The 13,873-nt window shown below is 37.6% G+C and overlaps 2 protein-coding genes across 2 annotated transcripts in view; both read left to right on the forward strand.

Moving 5' to 3' along the window:
* Positions 1–13,873, forward strand: part of LOC110055645 (spliceosome-associated protein CWC27 homolog) — a 33,992-nt gene that overhangs the window by 4,503 nt on the left and 15,616 nt on the right. The window contains exons 6-9 of the mRNA XM_020762023.2: positions 833–931; positions 1,076–1,176; positions 2,046–2,115; positions 2,951–3,040. Coding sequence (XP_020617682.2) covers positions 833–931; positions 1,076–1,176; positions 2,046–2,115; positions 2,951–3,040 — 360 coding nt within the window. The remainder of the gene's footprint in view (positions 1–832; positions 932–1,075; positions 1,177–2,045; positions 2,116–2,950; positions 3,041–13,873) is intronic.
* Positions 9,441–12,210, forward strand: LOC149113620 (uncharacterized). The gene has a single exon (XM_089286171.1). The coding sequence runs from the start codon at positions 9,655–9,657 to the stop codon at positions 11,752–11,754; it is 2,100 nt and encodes a 699-aa protein (XP_089142297.1). The 5' UTR covers positions 9,441–9,654; the 3' UTR covers positions 11,755–12,210.

Genomic DNA, 13,873 nt, shown 5'->3' on the forward strand with positions numbered 1-13,873 from the left:
AACAATCACAGTGCTGTGCATCATGAGCTGATGAACCACAGAATTGACTGGGACTCTGCTCAATGCTTAACCTACAGTACAAACTACATGTATTTTCAACAAATGACTCTGGAAAGCTGGTACGCTAACTTAGAGTGAATGCCTCCTAACAGATATCAACAACTACCGGCACCTTACAAACAACTTATTCACAACGTAAACAAAACCGACAGACAGACTTAATTGATAAACAGTAGATGGACCTCGAACAAACCAACTTAATTTGACTAACAGTAGATGAATCAAAACTTATTAGAACCGACCAATGACTATTGACAAACTTTACTTGAATTAGCTTGTGAACAGGCTCTCAGTGATTCTTCTGTTTCACGCTCACCGAAATTTTTTTTCCGTCCTTGCCGGGAGCCTGTTCGCAGACTATACTTGAGTCTTTCAGCCAATACCATCACAGCTAAACTGACCAATCACTTTAAACAGACCAGACTTGTAACATCTCAACTGACTAACACTATTTACTTGACAACAACAGTTCTTTTCACAACTACCCTCACCCGGACAATCACACAAGACAAACTACAATATAGTAATATATTATGTAGCAAGATTTGTAGTCCATTTGACCTTTAGAAGAAATTGGTTTAATGATTTATATTGAGGTAACAATGATGCCAGGGGACTGAGTATTAACTGGCATCTGTTAACCCTTGTTCATAAATTACCACCTACTCAGTGCGTAACGACATCAATCGACTATTTTTTTGAAGATTAAAACATTGTGAGATGCTTTTTCATAAACATATGAAATGGTTTTTATGATATTTTGAATTACAAGGTTGCAGGAGACACAATCTATAACATGCTTAAGATGGAGGATTGTGAAGTTGACAGAGATGACAGACCTCTTTTCCCACCAAAAATTAAAAGAACAGAGGTGTGATAAAATACTTTCTCTTATTTTATTATTATTATTATTATTGTTCATGAGTTATATATATATATATATATATATATATATATATATATATATATATATATATATATATATATATATTTATTTATTTATTTATTTTATCAGGTGTTACATAACCCCTTTGATGACATTGTTCTAAGGCAGAAAAAGGAGGAGATGAAACCAAAACCTGAAGATCAAAAAAAGAGAAAAGTTAAAGGAACAAAGTGAGTTTAATTCCATTGTTTCAGGGCTCAAAAACCTTTAATTCCAGCTTGCCCCTTGGACAGGCCACTCCCAAATTTTGCTTGCCCTGGCAAGTCTTAGGTTTCTTTTTTTATTTACCTGTTGGCAGAATACTTGCCCAGGCCTATCAGGCAAGTGAGAATAAAAACTTACTTGCCCCACAGGAAAATCTACATGTACTTATCCTGGACAACTGGACAGCACTTTTTTTAAACTCTGCTAGGTTTCATTTGAACAGAATTGAATAGTACTTTCCTCCCTGAGTGGATAGTATTCTTTGCGTAATAATAAATTAAATGTTAATTAAATATAGTTCTTTAAACTTTAACAATATGTTACACCAGTGTCTGAGTTCTTTTATCTCTAATAATCTAGTGCTATAAAGCTCGTAAAAATGTTTAAAATCTGGATATACCAATACTTCTAGCTGATGTAAAATTAGTATGTACAACATGGATCATGTGTAATTTTGAGAGCGTGTACTAAAGGCATCGGCAATCAAGAGTGGATTGATCAACGCTCGATTGACATCTTAATTGGCACTTGGTTGACACTCAATCAACAGTCGGTCAATGGTTGGCCAAAGTCGACCGACTCATTTGTATTGATCAACATTCAATGGCACGTCTACAAAAATTAGTCGACTCTCAACTGACTGTTGACCGAGATGTTGATCGAGTGTCATTTGAGTATCAATCAAGGGTATCAATCAACACTCGACTGCAGATGCCTTTAGTACACTTAATCCTACAACATTGGACTAAAAGTGCTGTCTTGCCAAGTTTAGACCTCTATTTGACAAACGGTCTTTCCATTGCCATTGCTTAGAGGAAGTTCTTTTCACTAACAGAAACTTTAGCTTGTTGTCATTTGGTGAGGAGGCAGAAGAAGATGAATCAGATGTGGCTTCAGTAGCAAAGGTTGGATGGTTTAAATTCTCTTTTCAGATTGTTATTCATTTTTATTCAATGGTAGTTTTGAGAATATGATAGCACATGTATATCAAGGCAAGTTAATACTGGAGCTGCAGTAGATTGTCTTCTTTATTTACATTACCTGTAACCTTGACAACACAGTTAACCCCTCCCCCCATGGGTGGGGGTGTGCAGTCAGCTTCCCAAAGCCCTTAGCCTATTTAAGACCAAAATCTGCAATTTTCCCAACCCTCTTTAAGACCTGACCCCTAAATCAATACCCTGGTCCAGACCTTCCTTATTAGTTTCCTAGTTCAGACCAATATGAAAGCCATTGTGAAGGGCTTTTGTTGATGGTCATATGGATAATGATGAAAAAGTAGCTTCTTCTAAAAAAAACATACCAAATTAATACAAGACTAGAGTCCAAAACATACCCTATTTGAGACCAAAATAGCCAAAATCAATATCTATTTACGACCAAAATGGCTAAAATCGATAACCTATGCCTGACCAAAATGGCTAAAAAAAGCATATCCTTTGTGGCTGCACATACCTATGTGGCCTATATGAGGGAGCACCCCCTGGGGTTAACCCCACTATTTTAAAACCTCGCAGGAAATGAAAAATAGTTCAACATAGCAGGAGTTTGAAATAGCTGATAGTAAATGACTGAAAGGGACATGGTTTTAAGTTCGAAACAATGGGGAATTCAAAACAACCAAATGCAAAATAGAGGGGTTCAACTGTACATGTATATGGATGTTGTGTTAAGAAATAAGATATTAACCTTATCAATGTAGCTGCTATCATGGAAAATTTATAAATTTCTGATTCTCAGACATTGAAAATGAAAAGCAGTCATGATGTGCTGAAGGATCCAAAGCTGAGCTCACAACCAGTTCTTGAAACTACAGCTTCAGTGGTGAAGGTAAAATAATATTTTGTCTCCTAGAATCCCAAATACAGGTACACTGTGATCATGTGTAGGAGGGTAGGGTAGCAAACGCATGTTTTGGTGATGTTTGAGATAAAAGACCACCAGCAATACCCTGCCTTGTGGCTAATTTTCATTCAAGAAAAATTAGTAGGGCTGTACTCTGAAAGCACCAGGGTACCACAGGTGACTAACTTTTGTCTTTGGGCAGCTGGAAAAACTTACCTTTTTCATGTAAGCTTAAGTGCTGGGCACCTAGGATTTCATGGTTAGGAACTTTTCAAGTTTGACTGCAAATGCAAAAATTTTTATATTCACCTTCAAGCTTGATAATGACTGACGTTCAGTCGAAACGTCGCACGCTTTTACCGTTAGTTTTTACTTCAAATTGTTTTAAAAAACTTTACTTATAAGAAATTTTATAAAGCATTTATTTATACCTTTACTCATAAGAAATTCTATAAAGCATTTATTTTGACACACTTAGTCACAACAGTCACGTATTTAGTTTGGGCTGCCTGTGGGCAGGCAGTTCTGAAATCTCAAATAGGGTAGGAATTTTTGGTGACTCGCATAGAATGGGGTTTGTAAAAATTGCAGCCAAACATGATCTGCTACATGTATGTAGCTTATATAGGGCTGGCTCTTTGCAGTACTTCCAGTCGTTCAGTGCTTCTTCCAGGCCATTACAAGAGGGCAAGGGTGGGAGCTTCAAACTAAAAAGATTTTCCGGGGAGGCATGTGGTTATTTTCTGGAACAGCTCGTTATCAACTGTAATATGTATAATCCTACAAATTAAAATATTTCAAAGGTTCAGCATTTCTTATTCAGGGTCTTACAAGTATGTTACAGATTTGAAATTGGAAGTCAAAACGTGTTGAAAAGAAGCCCAAAAAAATGGATTTCACATTTGTTTTTTTGCTTGAACTTAAAATGGAACAATCCATTGTTGTGAAAACAAGAGTTTTCCAACCCCTGTAAAGTACGTTTTCTGAGGACTGAAAATACAGTCTTTTTCCGGCGATAACAAGAACCCAGCATTTTTTTTTTTCTTTTTTACTTAGCACTTTTCTGGATTTTTGTTTTTAATGATCTTCTGGCGCATGATACATGAAAAAAGTGTTGAAAAAAAGTTAGCATTTTCTGGGGCAGATCTAGCCCAGGGGGGTTTGGTCGACCCCCCCTAAATTAGAAAACATCATAACATAGGGTTTTCCACAAGTTGTTTGGCAACTCATATTTCGAGCATCTTTTTTCGGTTTTGAGCAACTTTTTGCATCTTGAACAATTTCTAGTTTTCTACCCATTCTGAGAAGTCAGAGCAGCTGTTAGTGCTTAAATTGGCCTTACTTTCATGTTTCACAATGTTTTAGTAGACAATTTATGAATTTCCTGTGAAAAAGGAGCCAGATTCCCCCTCCCCACTGAGGCAGATCATGGGTGCAAAATGCATGCAGCTGGGCTACTAGGTCAGCGGGACTTTTTTAAAGAAAATTAAAAAAATTATGATGAACGAAGATTCACACTCGACTGACTCGAGGGTCTCATGATCAGGCGAAGATTTTTTACATGATTAATGTTAATATTGATGCGTAGTCTTTACTTATACGTTTTTCGTTTCAATTGGGGACAAAATTATTTAGCAATTACACCACCTAATTCCACAAAAATAGTTAGAAATCAGACCAAATAAAGGAAGAGAGCAACAATTTTATTTGTTGAAAAATTTTCTGAGGGAGGATGCCCACGGACACAACACCTTCTCTAAAATCCTTTATTATATATCTCAGTTAATACGCCCGCTGTGATTGGTCAATTTAGCGGGCCATATTCTATTGTATGGCCTGCTAAAATTTAAAGCTGTTTTTGTTGCCAAAATGTTTCGTGATTTATCGCCAAGTGTTCTTAACTTTTACAGCAAGTTAAAGTTTAAAAGTTTCTTTTACCTCTAAAATTGTGTATTGAAACCTGCTAACGACTTAAGAGTCACTTAACGATTTCAAATTGACTCGTTTTGCTTTTGACATGTGTCAGAAATTTGAAGCCGTTCCGCGTGAATAGAAATCGTTCCCGAACCCGGCAGAAGAGATATAATTATATCTCACTAACCTCGTCTTCTCGGTCTGTACTGTAAGTTATGGATCCTCATTTTCCCCCTTCGATTTATGACCTACGCTTGCGCTTGGAATTGAGCCTTAAATCGATGGGGGAAAAAACTCAGTCTGTAACTTACAGTGCGGCCCTCGAACACCAGCCGTTCCGACACATTGACAAAGTATTTTCAGGCTGCGTGTGAAACAATACATTTTTGGATGGAAAAATCCTTTGCTTTTCCACCAAAAGACTGCGCTTTGCTCCATGTCGATTTCCTTTCACGTTAATATGAAATAACTGCATTTAGATCAAACTCAGAAGTGAAGTATTTCTGAAATTCCTTTTCAAAATCTGTTTGAATTGGGAAACTAACTTAATGCAGGCGCATTCAGCCAATCAGCATCAAATAATCATGCCCTCTTGAGTACCAAAAGTGTCCTCGTGATTAAGAAAAAATGCCCTCTGACTCAGGCAATCAGCATTCAGTAATTTTGCTCCGTATGTGATAACCATGGAAATTTCAAGAGTTCTTATGGCATTGTTGATATTCATGATGCACTTGCTAAAATGCGTTGAAAAATACTCCAAAGAAGGACCCGAGTCAGTTAAACAGGGACTTGATTAACAAATGAAGAGCTGATGTTGAAAGAGAGTACGAGGAAGCCAGAAATAACCCAGATGGTCGACTCACATATTCCTGGCTTGTTGCACAGCGCCGAGTGAGGGATTGCTTTGCTGGTAACTTTACTGAAGGTCAATGGACCGTCAGTGACAAACGTCATACAGCGCGTGACTCGTTCAACACGGTTGACATTTATGATGCTTTTGTTCGTTGGGATAAAATAAGGGAGATAGTAATAAGGGAGACTATTGAAAATATATGGGAATCATTGCAAACCTATGCCATTCCTGATTTGCCTGATGATATCAAACAATTTAATACACCAGTCAGTGATTATTACATGGACCCAAGGACTGGTCAGTCTGCAATGGCATTACCAACATTGGAAACACACTCACAGTTTAATTCAAGTAATGCCTTACCAGGAAGTCTGGTGGTTGACTTCATGAAAGACTCTATCAGGCGATATACAGAAGAGCACAGAGAAGAGTTGGCTTAGGTAGTTGATTGTGTAAACATTTTGCTATCTGACCATCTCAACGCTTCTCAGTGGGCATTGTATGCCTGCTGTTCAACACACTTTGTATCATTATGCCTTCAAATCAAAATAGATCATTTTTTGTGACTAAGTTCAAGAGCTAACGCATTAAAACTGTGTTCTTTGGGAGTTGCCTGGATCAATCAATGATCAATAATATTTGTGTTTCAATTGACATCTACCATTCAACCTTCCGTTGAGGTAAAATTATAAGATATTTAAGTGTATATAAATGAATATGATATCAGGTAATCATTTCTCTTAATTTGCATGCAATAAGTAACTTTAATTACAGTCTGTAGAAGATTAGGTATTGTAAATTCAGAAGTTCAATATACTTGGTTCCTTACTGCGCCTTTCAATAATATGCGGACTCTAAAATTCAAAGGTCAACCGACAAACGCGTTTTTCGCTACCGTCAATCAAATGTTCGGCAGCTCCTCCCAGCTTCCGACTACTGCGGAACACTGTTTCGTGGTCTGAACTGTGCTCAACGATTTTATTACTGCATGCTTGGCAGTAGTCGGAAGCTAGGAGGAGCTGCCAAACACTTGATTGACGGTAGCGAAAAACGCATTTGTCGGTTGAGCTTTGAATTTTAGAGTCCGCATGTTATTGACAGGCGAAGTAATAATCGTTATTGCTGTACCTAGTAAATCTTGTTTATGATATGAAAGTGATGTGTTAAACGTAGATGGAGAATCCACAAACAATGAAATAACCACTGATGACTGTTTTGACCAGGTGGCCTGAGGTCATAATTCACTCTTGTGTTAGTTGGTCAATGATTGGCTCCAGACTCTCTATGGGCCAGCAGAACACTGGGAAGGGAGGGTGGAATGTTGCATACATAGTATTGGAGATGGGGTTCGGTGAAAGGGTGAAGGGAGGGGAGTGAGAATGCTGAAAATTGTGGGAGTAGAATCCCACAGCATGCAAATATCAGGAAATATCTATGAGGGAATTTTCAGAAATTTAAATTTACTGTACGAGTTTGTCAAGCACCTCTTAAACTTTTGAAATAAATGAAATGAAATAATATTTTATTCAAATACAGAGTACAAAGAGTATTTGAAAAGGAGGACCATGAGGTTATCCCTATTTAGGTCCCCTAACTAAAATTACAATCTAGAATTTAAAATTTTAAAATATCTATTACGTAAATAATTAACAATTTAAAATTTAAAAAATTAAAATATCTGCTAAGTAAATAATTGACAATCTAAAATTTAAAGATTTGAAATATCTATTATGTAAATAATTAACAGTCCAAGATTTAAAATCTAAAATATCTATGATATCTATAATATTAGGTACTGTGGCATATAATTAATGAATATTCATCCATTTTTTAAGGTTTGATTTGAACCTGTTTGCAATAATGTCGTTGATGTCGTGTCCGAACAAGTGGTTTGGCAAATTGTTCCATTCCTTAATAATTCTAACAAAGAAGGAATACTTGAAGGCATTAATTCTTGCTGATTTCGTTTGGATCTTAAACGGATGGTTAACTCTAGTGCTTTTGCTTCTACAACACTCAAAATAATCGTTAAAGTCTAAACCATTTAATCCGAACACTGTTTTATAACATTCTACTAAGGACAGGTACTCTCGTCGATGCTGAAGTGAGTTCCAATTTAGTAATTTGCATCGTTCTTCGTATGGCATCTCACGGGGTTTTTGCCCAAGAGCAATTCTTGATGCTCTTCGTTGTACTTTTTCAATAGCTAATATATCTTTGACTAGGTGCGGTGACCATACAGGACATGCATATTCTAGGATCGGTCTCGCCAATGACTTGTAAAGCATAGAGAAAATTTCTTTGTTCTTACTGCCAACTGTACGCTTTAACAAGCCCAGCACTTTGTTTGCTTTGTTCACAATTACGTCCACGTGATTCGACCAGGATAAATCTCTTGACATGTTAACACCTAGGTCGTTATATGAGTCAACAAATCTTAATTCTGTATTTGACAGGTAATAAGGATGTGTACTTTTGTCCTGCTTATGCGTTATTCTCATTACTTCGCATTTCTCAGAGTTGAACTTAACTTGCCAACTCTTTGTCCAGTTTTCTAGAGAATCCAGGTCAGACTGTAGTGCAAACGTATCATCGACATTGTTGAGTTCACGGTAGATCTTTGTATCGTCAGCAAACAGTTTGATAGTAGATGTAACGACATTTGGTATGTCGTTGACATAAATCAGGAACAAAGTAGGTCCGAGAATTGTGCCCTGGGGCACACCAGATGTTACCCGGGACCAACTAGAGTAGGTGCCACGTATTACGACCCTCTGATGCCTGTTTGTTAAAAAGTTTCTAAACCATCGCAACAGTGGCCCATCAATACCTTAGCGGCTAAGCTTAAGTAGAAGGCGCTCGTGAGGCACACTGTCGAATGCTTTCGACAAGTCTAGGAAAATGGCATCTGTTGTTTTCGAGTTGTTTCTGGATAAGCACCAATCGTGGAAACAACTTAAAAGTTGTGCGAGCGTCGACTTTCCTTCCAAGTAGCCAAACTGATTTGGGTTTAAGACATGGTGGGTGGACCAAAAGGTTGTAATTCTAGAACGTACTATCTTCTCGGCTATTTTACAGACAATAGATGTTAAGGAAATTTGACGATAGTTCTCTTTTTTATGCTTGTTTCCCTTTTTGTGAATCGGTGTTATGTTTGCTATTTTCCAGTCAGCTGGCAACATCCCAGTCGAGAAAAACTTGTTGAATAATACACACAATGAAGTTGACAATTCTAGCGCGCATTCTTTCAAAATATGGGGTGAGATCAAATCGGGCCCAGGGGACTTGTGAATGTTTAGTGCTTTTAGGTGTTTTTCCACTTCACTGCATGTGCAAAGAATGTGGCTCAAATTATCGTAGATCATGTTGTCGAATTCAGGTAAATCACTTTGTTCCTTTTTGCAGTTGCAGGTATCCAATCACAACCATTACTTTTAATGGCTTCCTTATTCTGTTTCCTTTCTGTTTCCTTTGTAAAACTCATGGTAATGGAAAACTCTACTGAAGTTTTCGCTCAAAACAAGTTCTGAAATAATTTTTTTGAAATTACACGCTCGCTTGTCCACCAAAATCAGCTACTTCCGGGATAATTGTGTGGTTACCAAGCTGTTGCACCATAAGGTACGTAACACAGTTGTTGTTGGTTGAACACGATTTTCTAATGTTCGTAGCCTTTCTGGTTCATCGTAATCTTATTCAAACTGTAGGAAAAACGAGCGTACATGCTCGTTGATCAGCGTCGATTGTCACCACAAACACTTCCTTAAGAACTTATTGGAGAAATGTCATCACTTCTGCTTACACCTCGACATAACTTAAGCTTACATGAAACATGCACAACGGTGATGTACTAGGCGACGAGGGAAGAAAGGCTTTGAACGCTTGTGTAAAGGTGAAGATTTACGGCAAACCAGAAACACGCAGATATGACTGGGCGACATCGCGGGAGCGTTTGAGGGGTTGTCATGCGTATTGTAATCTTACATGGTGCTTTGATGAGCTCATTCTCCCCCCTGATAAACATGGAAGTTTCAAGAGTTCTTACGACATTATTGATATTCATGATGCCCTTGTTAATTTGGATGAAAGGAAATGCGTTGAAAAATACCCCAAAGAAGGACCCGGGTCTGTTAAACAGAGGGACGTAATTGACAAACGAAGAGCTGATGTTGAAAGAGAGCTCAAGGAAGCCATTGCTGACCCAGATGGTCGACTCAGATATTCCTGGCTTGTTGCACAGCGCCGAGTGAGGGATTGCTTTGCTGGAAACTTTGCAGAAGATGGAGGGATCCTCGCTTACAAACACAATGACACGTACAACATTATTGACATTTTTGATGCTTTTGTTGGTATGGATAAATTAAGGGAGAAAGCTGAGGCAAAAAGAGCTGCTTTGGAACAAGAATATGTTGAAGCTAAGACGGCTGCCAGGGAAAATGTGAATGTTACGCTTCATAAATATTCGGGAGATGAAGCATTGAAGCTCCTGAACGATTGTTATGGTGACCTATGTCGTTTTTCACATGATATTTCTCCTATCAAACTGCAATGCACTCAGAATAGAGCATGGTTACCAGAAGCAACTCAGAGTTATGATATTTTTGACATTCACAAAGCACTTCTAAAATTTGATGGAAAAAACTTTCAAAAATATGCAAAAGAAGGGCCTGGATCTGAAGAATTGAAGAACCTAATTGACAAACACAGGGCTGACTTGGAAGAAGAGTATCGGGAAGCCAGAAGTTGTAAAGATAGTAACCAAAGTCTACCGGAATATACCAGGGGTGAAGCAGAGCGTCGAGTGAGAGATTGCTTTGCAGGTACCTTTGTAAACGACGCAGAAATATTTCTCAAGAAGGAAAAAGATGACAGTGACCAGACTTATGACATTTTTGATATTAAAAAGGCAATTGAACATTTTGATGATACCAAAACATTTCTTGATGCATTTAAGTATGCAAGTAAAGGGGGACCAGACTGTGATAAAATTAACCAAGAGGTTGACGAGAAAAGGGCTAGTATTCAAGAAGAGTATGATAAAGCCACCAGTAATATTGAAATTGAGCATGGCTCTGGATTTATCGTTCATGATCATTTTGTAATCACTAATAAGCATGTAATTGAAACCTCTTTAAATAAGAAAGAGGGGGCTAAAGGTTGCAATGAGAAAGAGAGGTATAAAATTTGCATATCCAATGCAGGGATTGATGATCTGCGTTGCGAGGTTGCTCACTATGATGCAGGGAAAGATTTGGTGTTACTTTATTGTCCAGATCTTAATTTAGAGCAGTGTAGAATTTGTCCATTGGAGTTATCTAACCAGTCATTATTACCAGGCATGTCAGTCTTTACTTTTGGTTATCCCATGAGTCACACAGGTGAAACAGCTCTCTTTGTGAGTGGCAATGTCTCTGGTTCTAAGGAAACCTTAGTAGGTCATTCAATGGTTGTACTGAATTGTTCACTCAATTCCGGCAATTCAGGTGGCCCAGTGCTGCGCTGGGTGAATGGTCAATTAAAGGTGGTCGGTGTTGCAACACAGAAGCATTTCAAAGCAATTTTAACACTGGAAGAAAGGGAAACTATTGAAAATATACGGGAATCATTGCAAACCCATGCCATTTCTGATTTGCCAGATTATTTCAAAAAATGTAATAGGCCAGTGAGTGATTATTACATGAACGGAAGGAATCATAAGACTCCTATGGCACTACTGACATTAAAACTGTATGATGCATTGGAAACACACTCTCAGTTTAATTTAAGTAATGCTTTACCAGGAAATCTGGTGGTAGAATTTATCAAAACCTCTATTGGGAAATATGCAGGAGAACATAAAGAGGAGTTGGCTGAGGTGGTTGAACTGGCCAAGGATCATGTAAACATTTTGCCATCTGGCCATCTCTCTGCTTCTCAGTGTTATATTCAGTGAGCATTGCATCCCTGTTCTTCAAACACATTTTGCTTCATTAGGTAGGCTTATTCAAATCAAAATATGTCATCTGTTGTAACTAATTTCAACAGCTAAGATATGTATTCCTTGTTAAATACCTAGATCAATGAATGAGCAATAATAGTTTGTGTTTAAATTTACATCTGCCATTTAACCTTTCATTCAGATATAATTTTTAGATTAAGTGTACACAATTAAATATGATATCAGGCAATCAATACTCTGTTGTTCAGCATGCAATTAGCTGACTAATTATAGTCTCTGGAATATTACTGTAGTTATGCTAAATTCAGAAATTTTATTGTACGTGGTTTCTTAATAATTATTGCTAATGCTGTACTCTGTAGACCTTGTTTATGATATGTAAGTTGTATTATTTTTATACCTAGATGGAGAAGCCACTTACAATTAAATAAACATTGATCACTGTATTAACCAGGTGGCGTGGGGTCACAATTCACTTTCTTGTTTTAGTTGCTTGGTGATTGTCTTCAGACTTCCAGTGGGCCAACACAGCACTGGGAAGGGACGGTCTGGTGTTGCATCCATATTGATACATAGGGGGTGGGTTGAAAGGGTGAGGGGAGGCAAATAGAGGGAGTTGGTGAGCCACATTCTCCAGCTATGGGCACATACTAGTTGGAGCAGGACAAGATGGTTGGGAGGGTGAGGACTGACGTGTGTGGGGAGGGGTCAGTAGGGTAAAAGGCTGCATGTAGGGGAGGGAATACATGGCACTTGTCAGACAGTAATCTCTGACCCTCGTGACTGTTTTCTCAAGATGTTGTTTACCCATGACTGTGAAAGAAAAACAAGATTGAACTTCATCACTCAGGTTTCAGTTTCTTTCATATGTGTGATTTGCAATCGCTCGCAAGCATTTTAATTTCTAGCTGCAATGGGAGGGAGTAGCAAATATTCTCATGCATGCAAAAGCTTATCAATTATGGTTTGATAACAAATATTTTTAAAAAACTCTTCCTATGAATTTCCATAAGTAACAGCCCTAGCCTGCCCTTTGAATTTCAAAGTATTGAAGTTCTTACACATCTCTGAGGCTAATGGGGAAGTAAAACGAGATTAGTAGTTATGTTCATTTCTCAAATGCTGATGTGATTTCTTTTCTCTTATTTAAATCACATAAATACTGGTATAGTTTCTAGCCAGAAATTTGCTCCTGAAACTTTCTGGATGACAAGCTAAAATGTCTTACAAAGTAAGATATGGCTTGTGTGTTTTCTTCATAATCAAAGTGGCAGGCATGCAGGCTGAGATAGGGAAAGCCAGAAGCGTTTGTATGTTTCACGTGATGTCTTTTCAAAATGTTATTGACTGCCTTTTGTTGTTGCTGCTGTTTTTTTTTTTTGTTGTTTTTGTTGTTTTTTTTTGTACCAAAATAGCAGGTAAGTTTCCAATGGCATATCTTTGTATTATCAATTGTGGATGTTAGTGATCTTTCACCTGACTGTGTGTACATTATGTACAGGTTTACAACATTCTTTTATGTCATTAAGCACCTCTGCTTAGATAGTTTTATTATATTTTGATTTGGTTAAGAGAACTGTCGGTTTTACAAAACACTGACTGAGTTAGTTTTTATAACTGCAGTTACATGAACAGTGATGTTAAAAGTGGATCTTTTTCAAAACTGATTACTGAGTATTGAGATAATGAGAAAGTACTTTGCCTTAGTTATTTAAAGGCTTGGCATGTGTTTGGCTTATTGCACTGGGATCTGAGCTGCTTAACGTCTTTGCATTTGTTTTTGACATTATGCTGTGTCATACAGGAAACAGGCATTTTTAAAGGTGTTTTTTTTATAATTTGGCATTCCAAAGTGTACATACTGCTGTTTTTGAACAATGAGGGAGAAATGTAGCTGGCTAAGAAGCCTGATATGGCCACTGTTACATCACGTGGTGTATTGGCCAAAACATTAACAGTAATTAATGTACTCTCAGTCTGAGATATAACAACTTTTGCCAATTTACAAGTAGTTAATTGAAATTCTGAAAATGCATTGTATGCTCTGCAGTGCAGCCAGCTTATTTTTGTGGAGAAAACTGTTATGGTTGCTCATCTAGGGGCATTTAATCCT

This window comes from Orbicella faveolata, unplaced genomic scaffold, assembly GCF_042242905.1.
Source record: "Orbicella faveolata isolate gen_17 unplaced genomic scaffold, um_ofav_v1 contig_14, whole genome shotgun sequence".
Classification (NCBI taxonomy): domain Eukaryota; kingdom Metazoa; phylum Cnidaria; class Anthozoa; order Scleractinia; family Merulinidae; genus Orbicella; species Orbicella faveolata.

Bases quoted from the DNA above. Each gene is read 5' to 3' on its own strand.
- LOC149113620 (XM_089286171.1), top strand. From the start codon at position 9,655: ATGCACAACGGTGATGTACTAGGCGACGAGGGAAGAAAGGCTTTGAAC.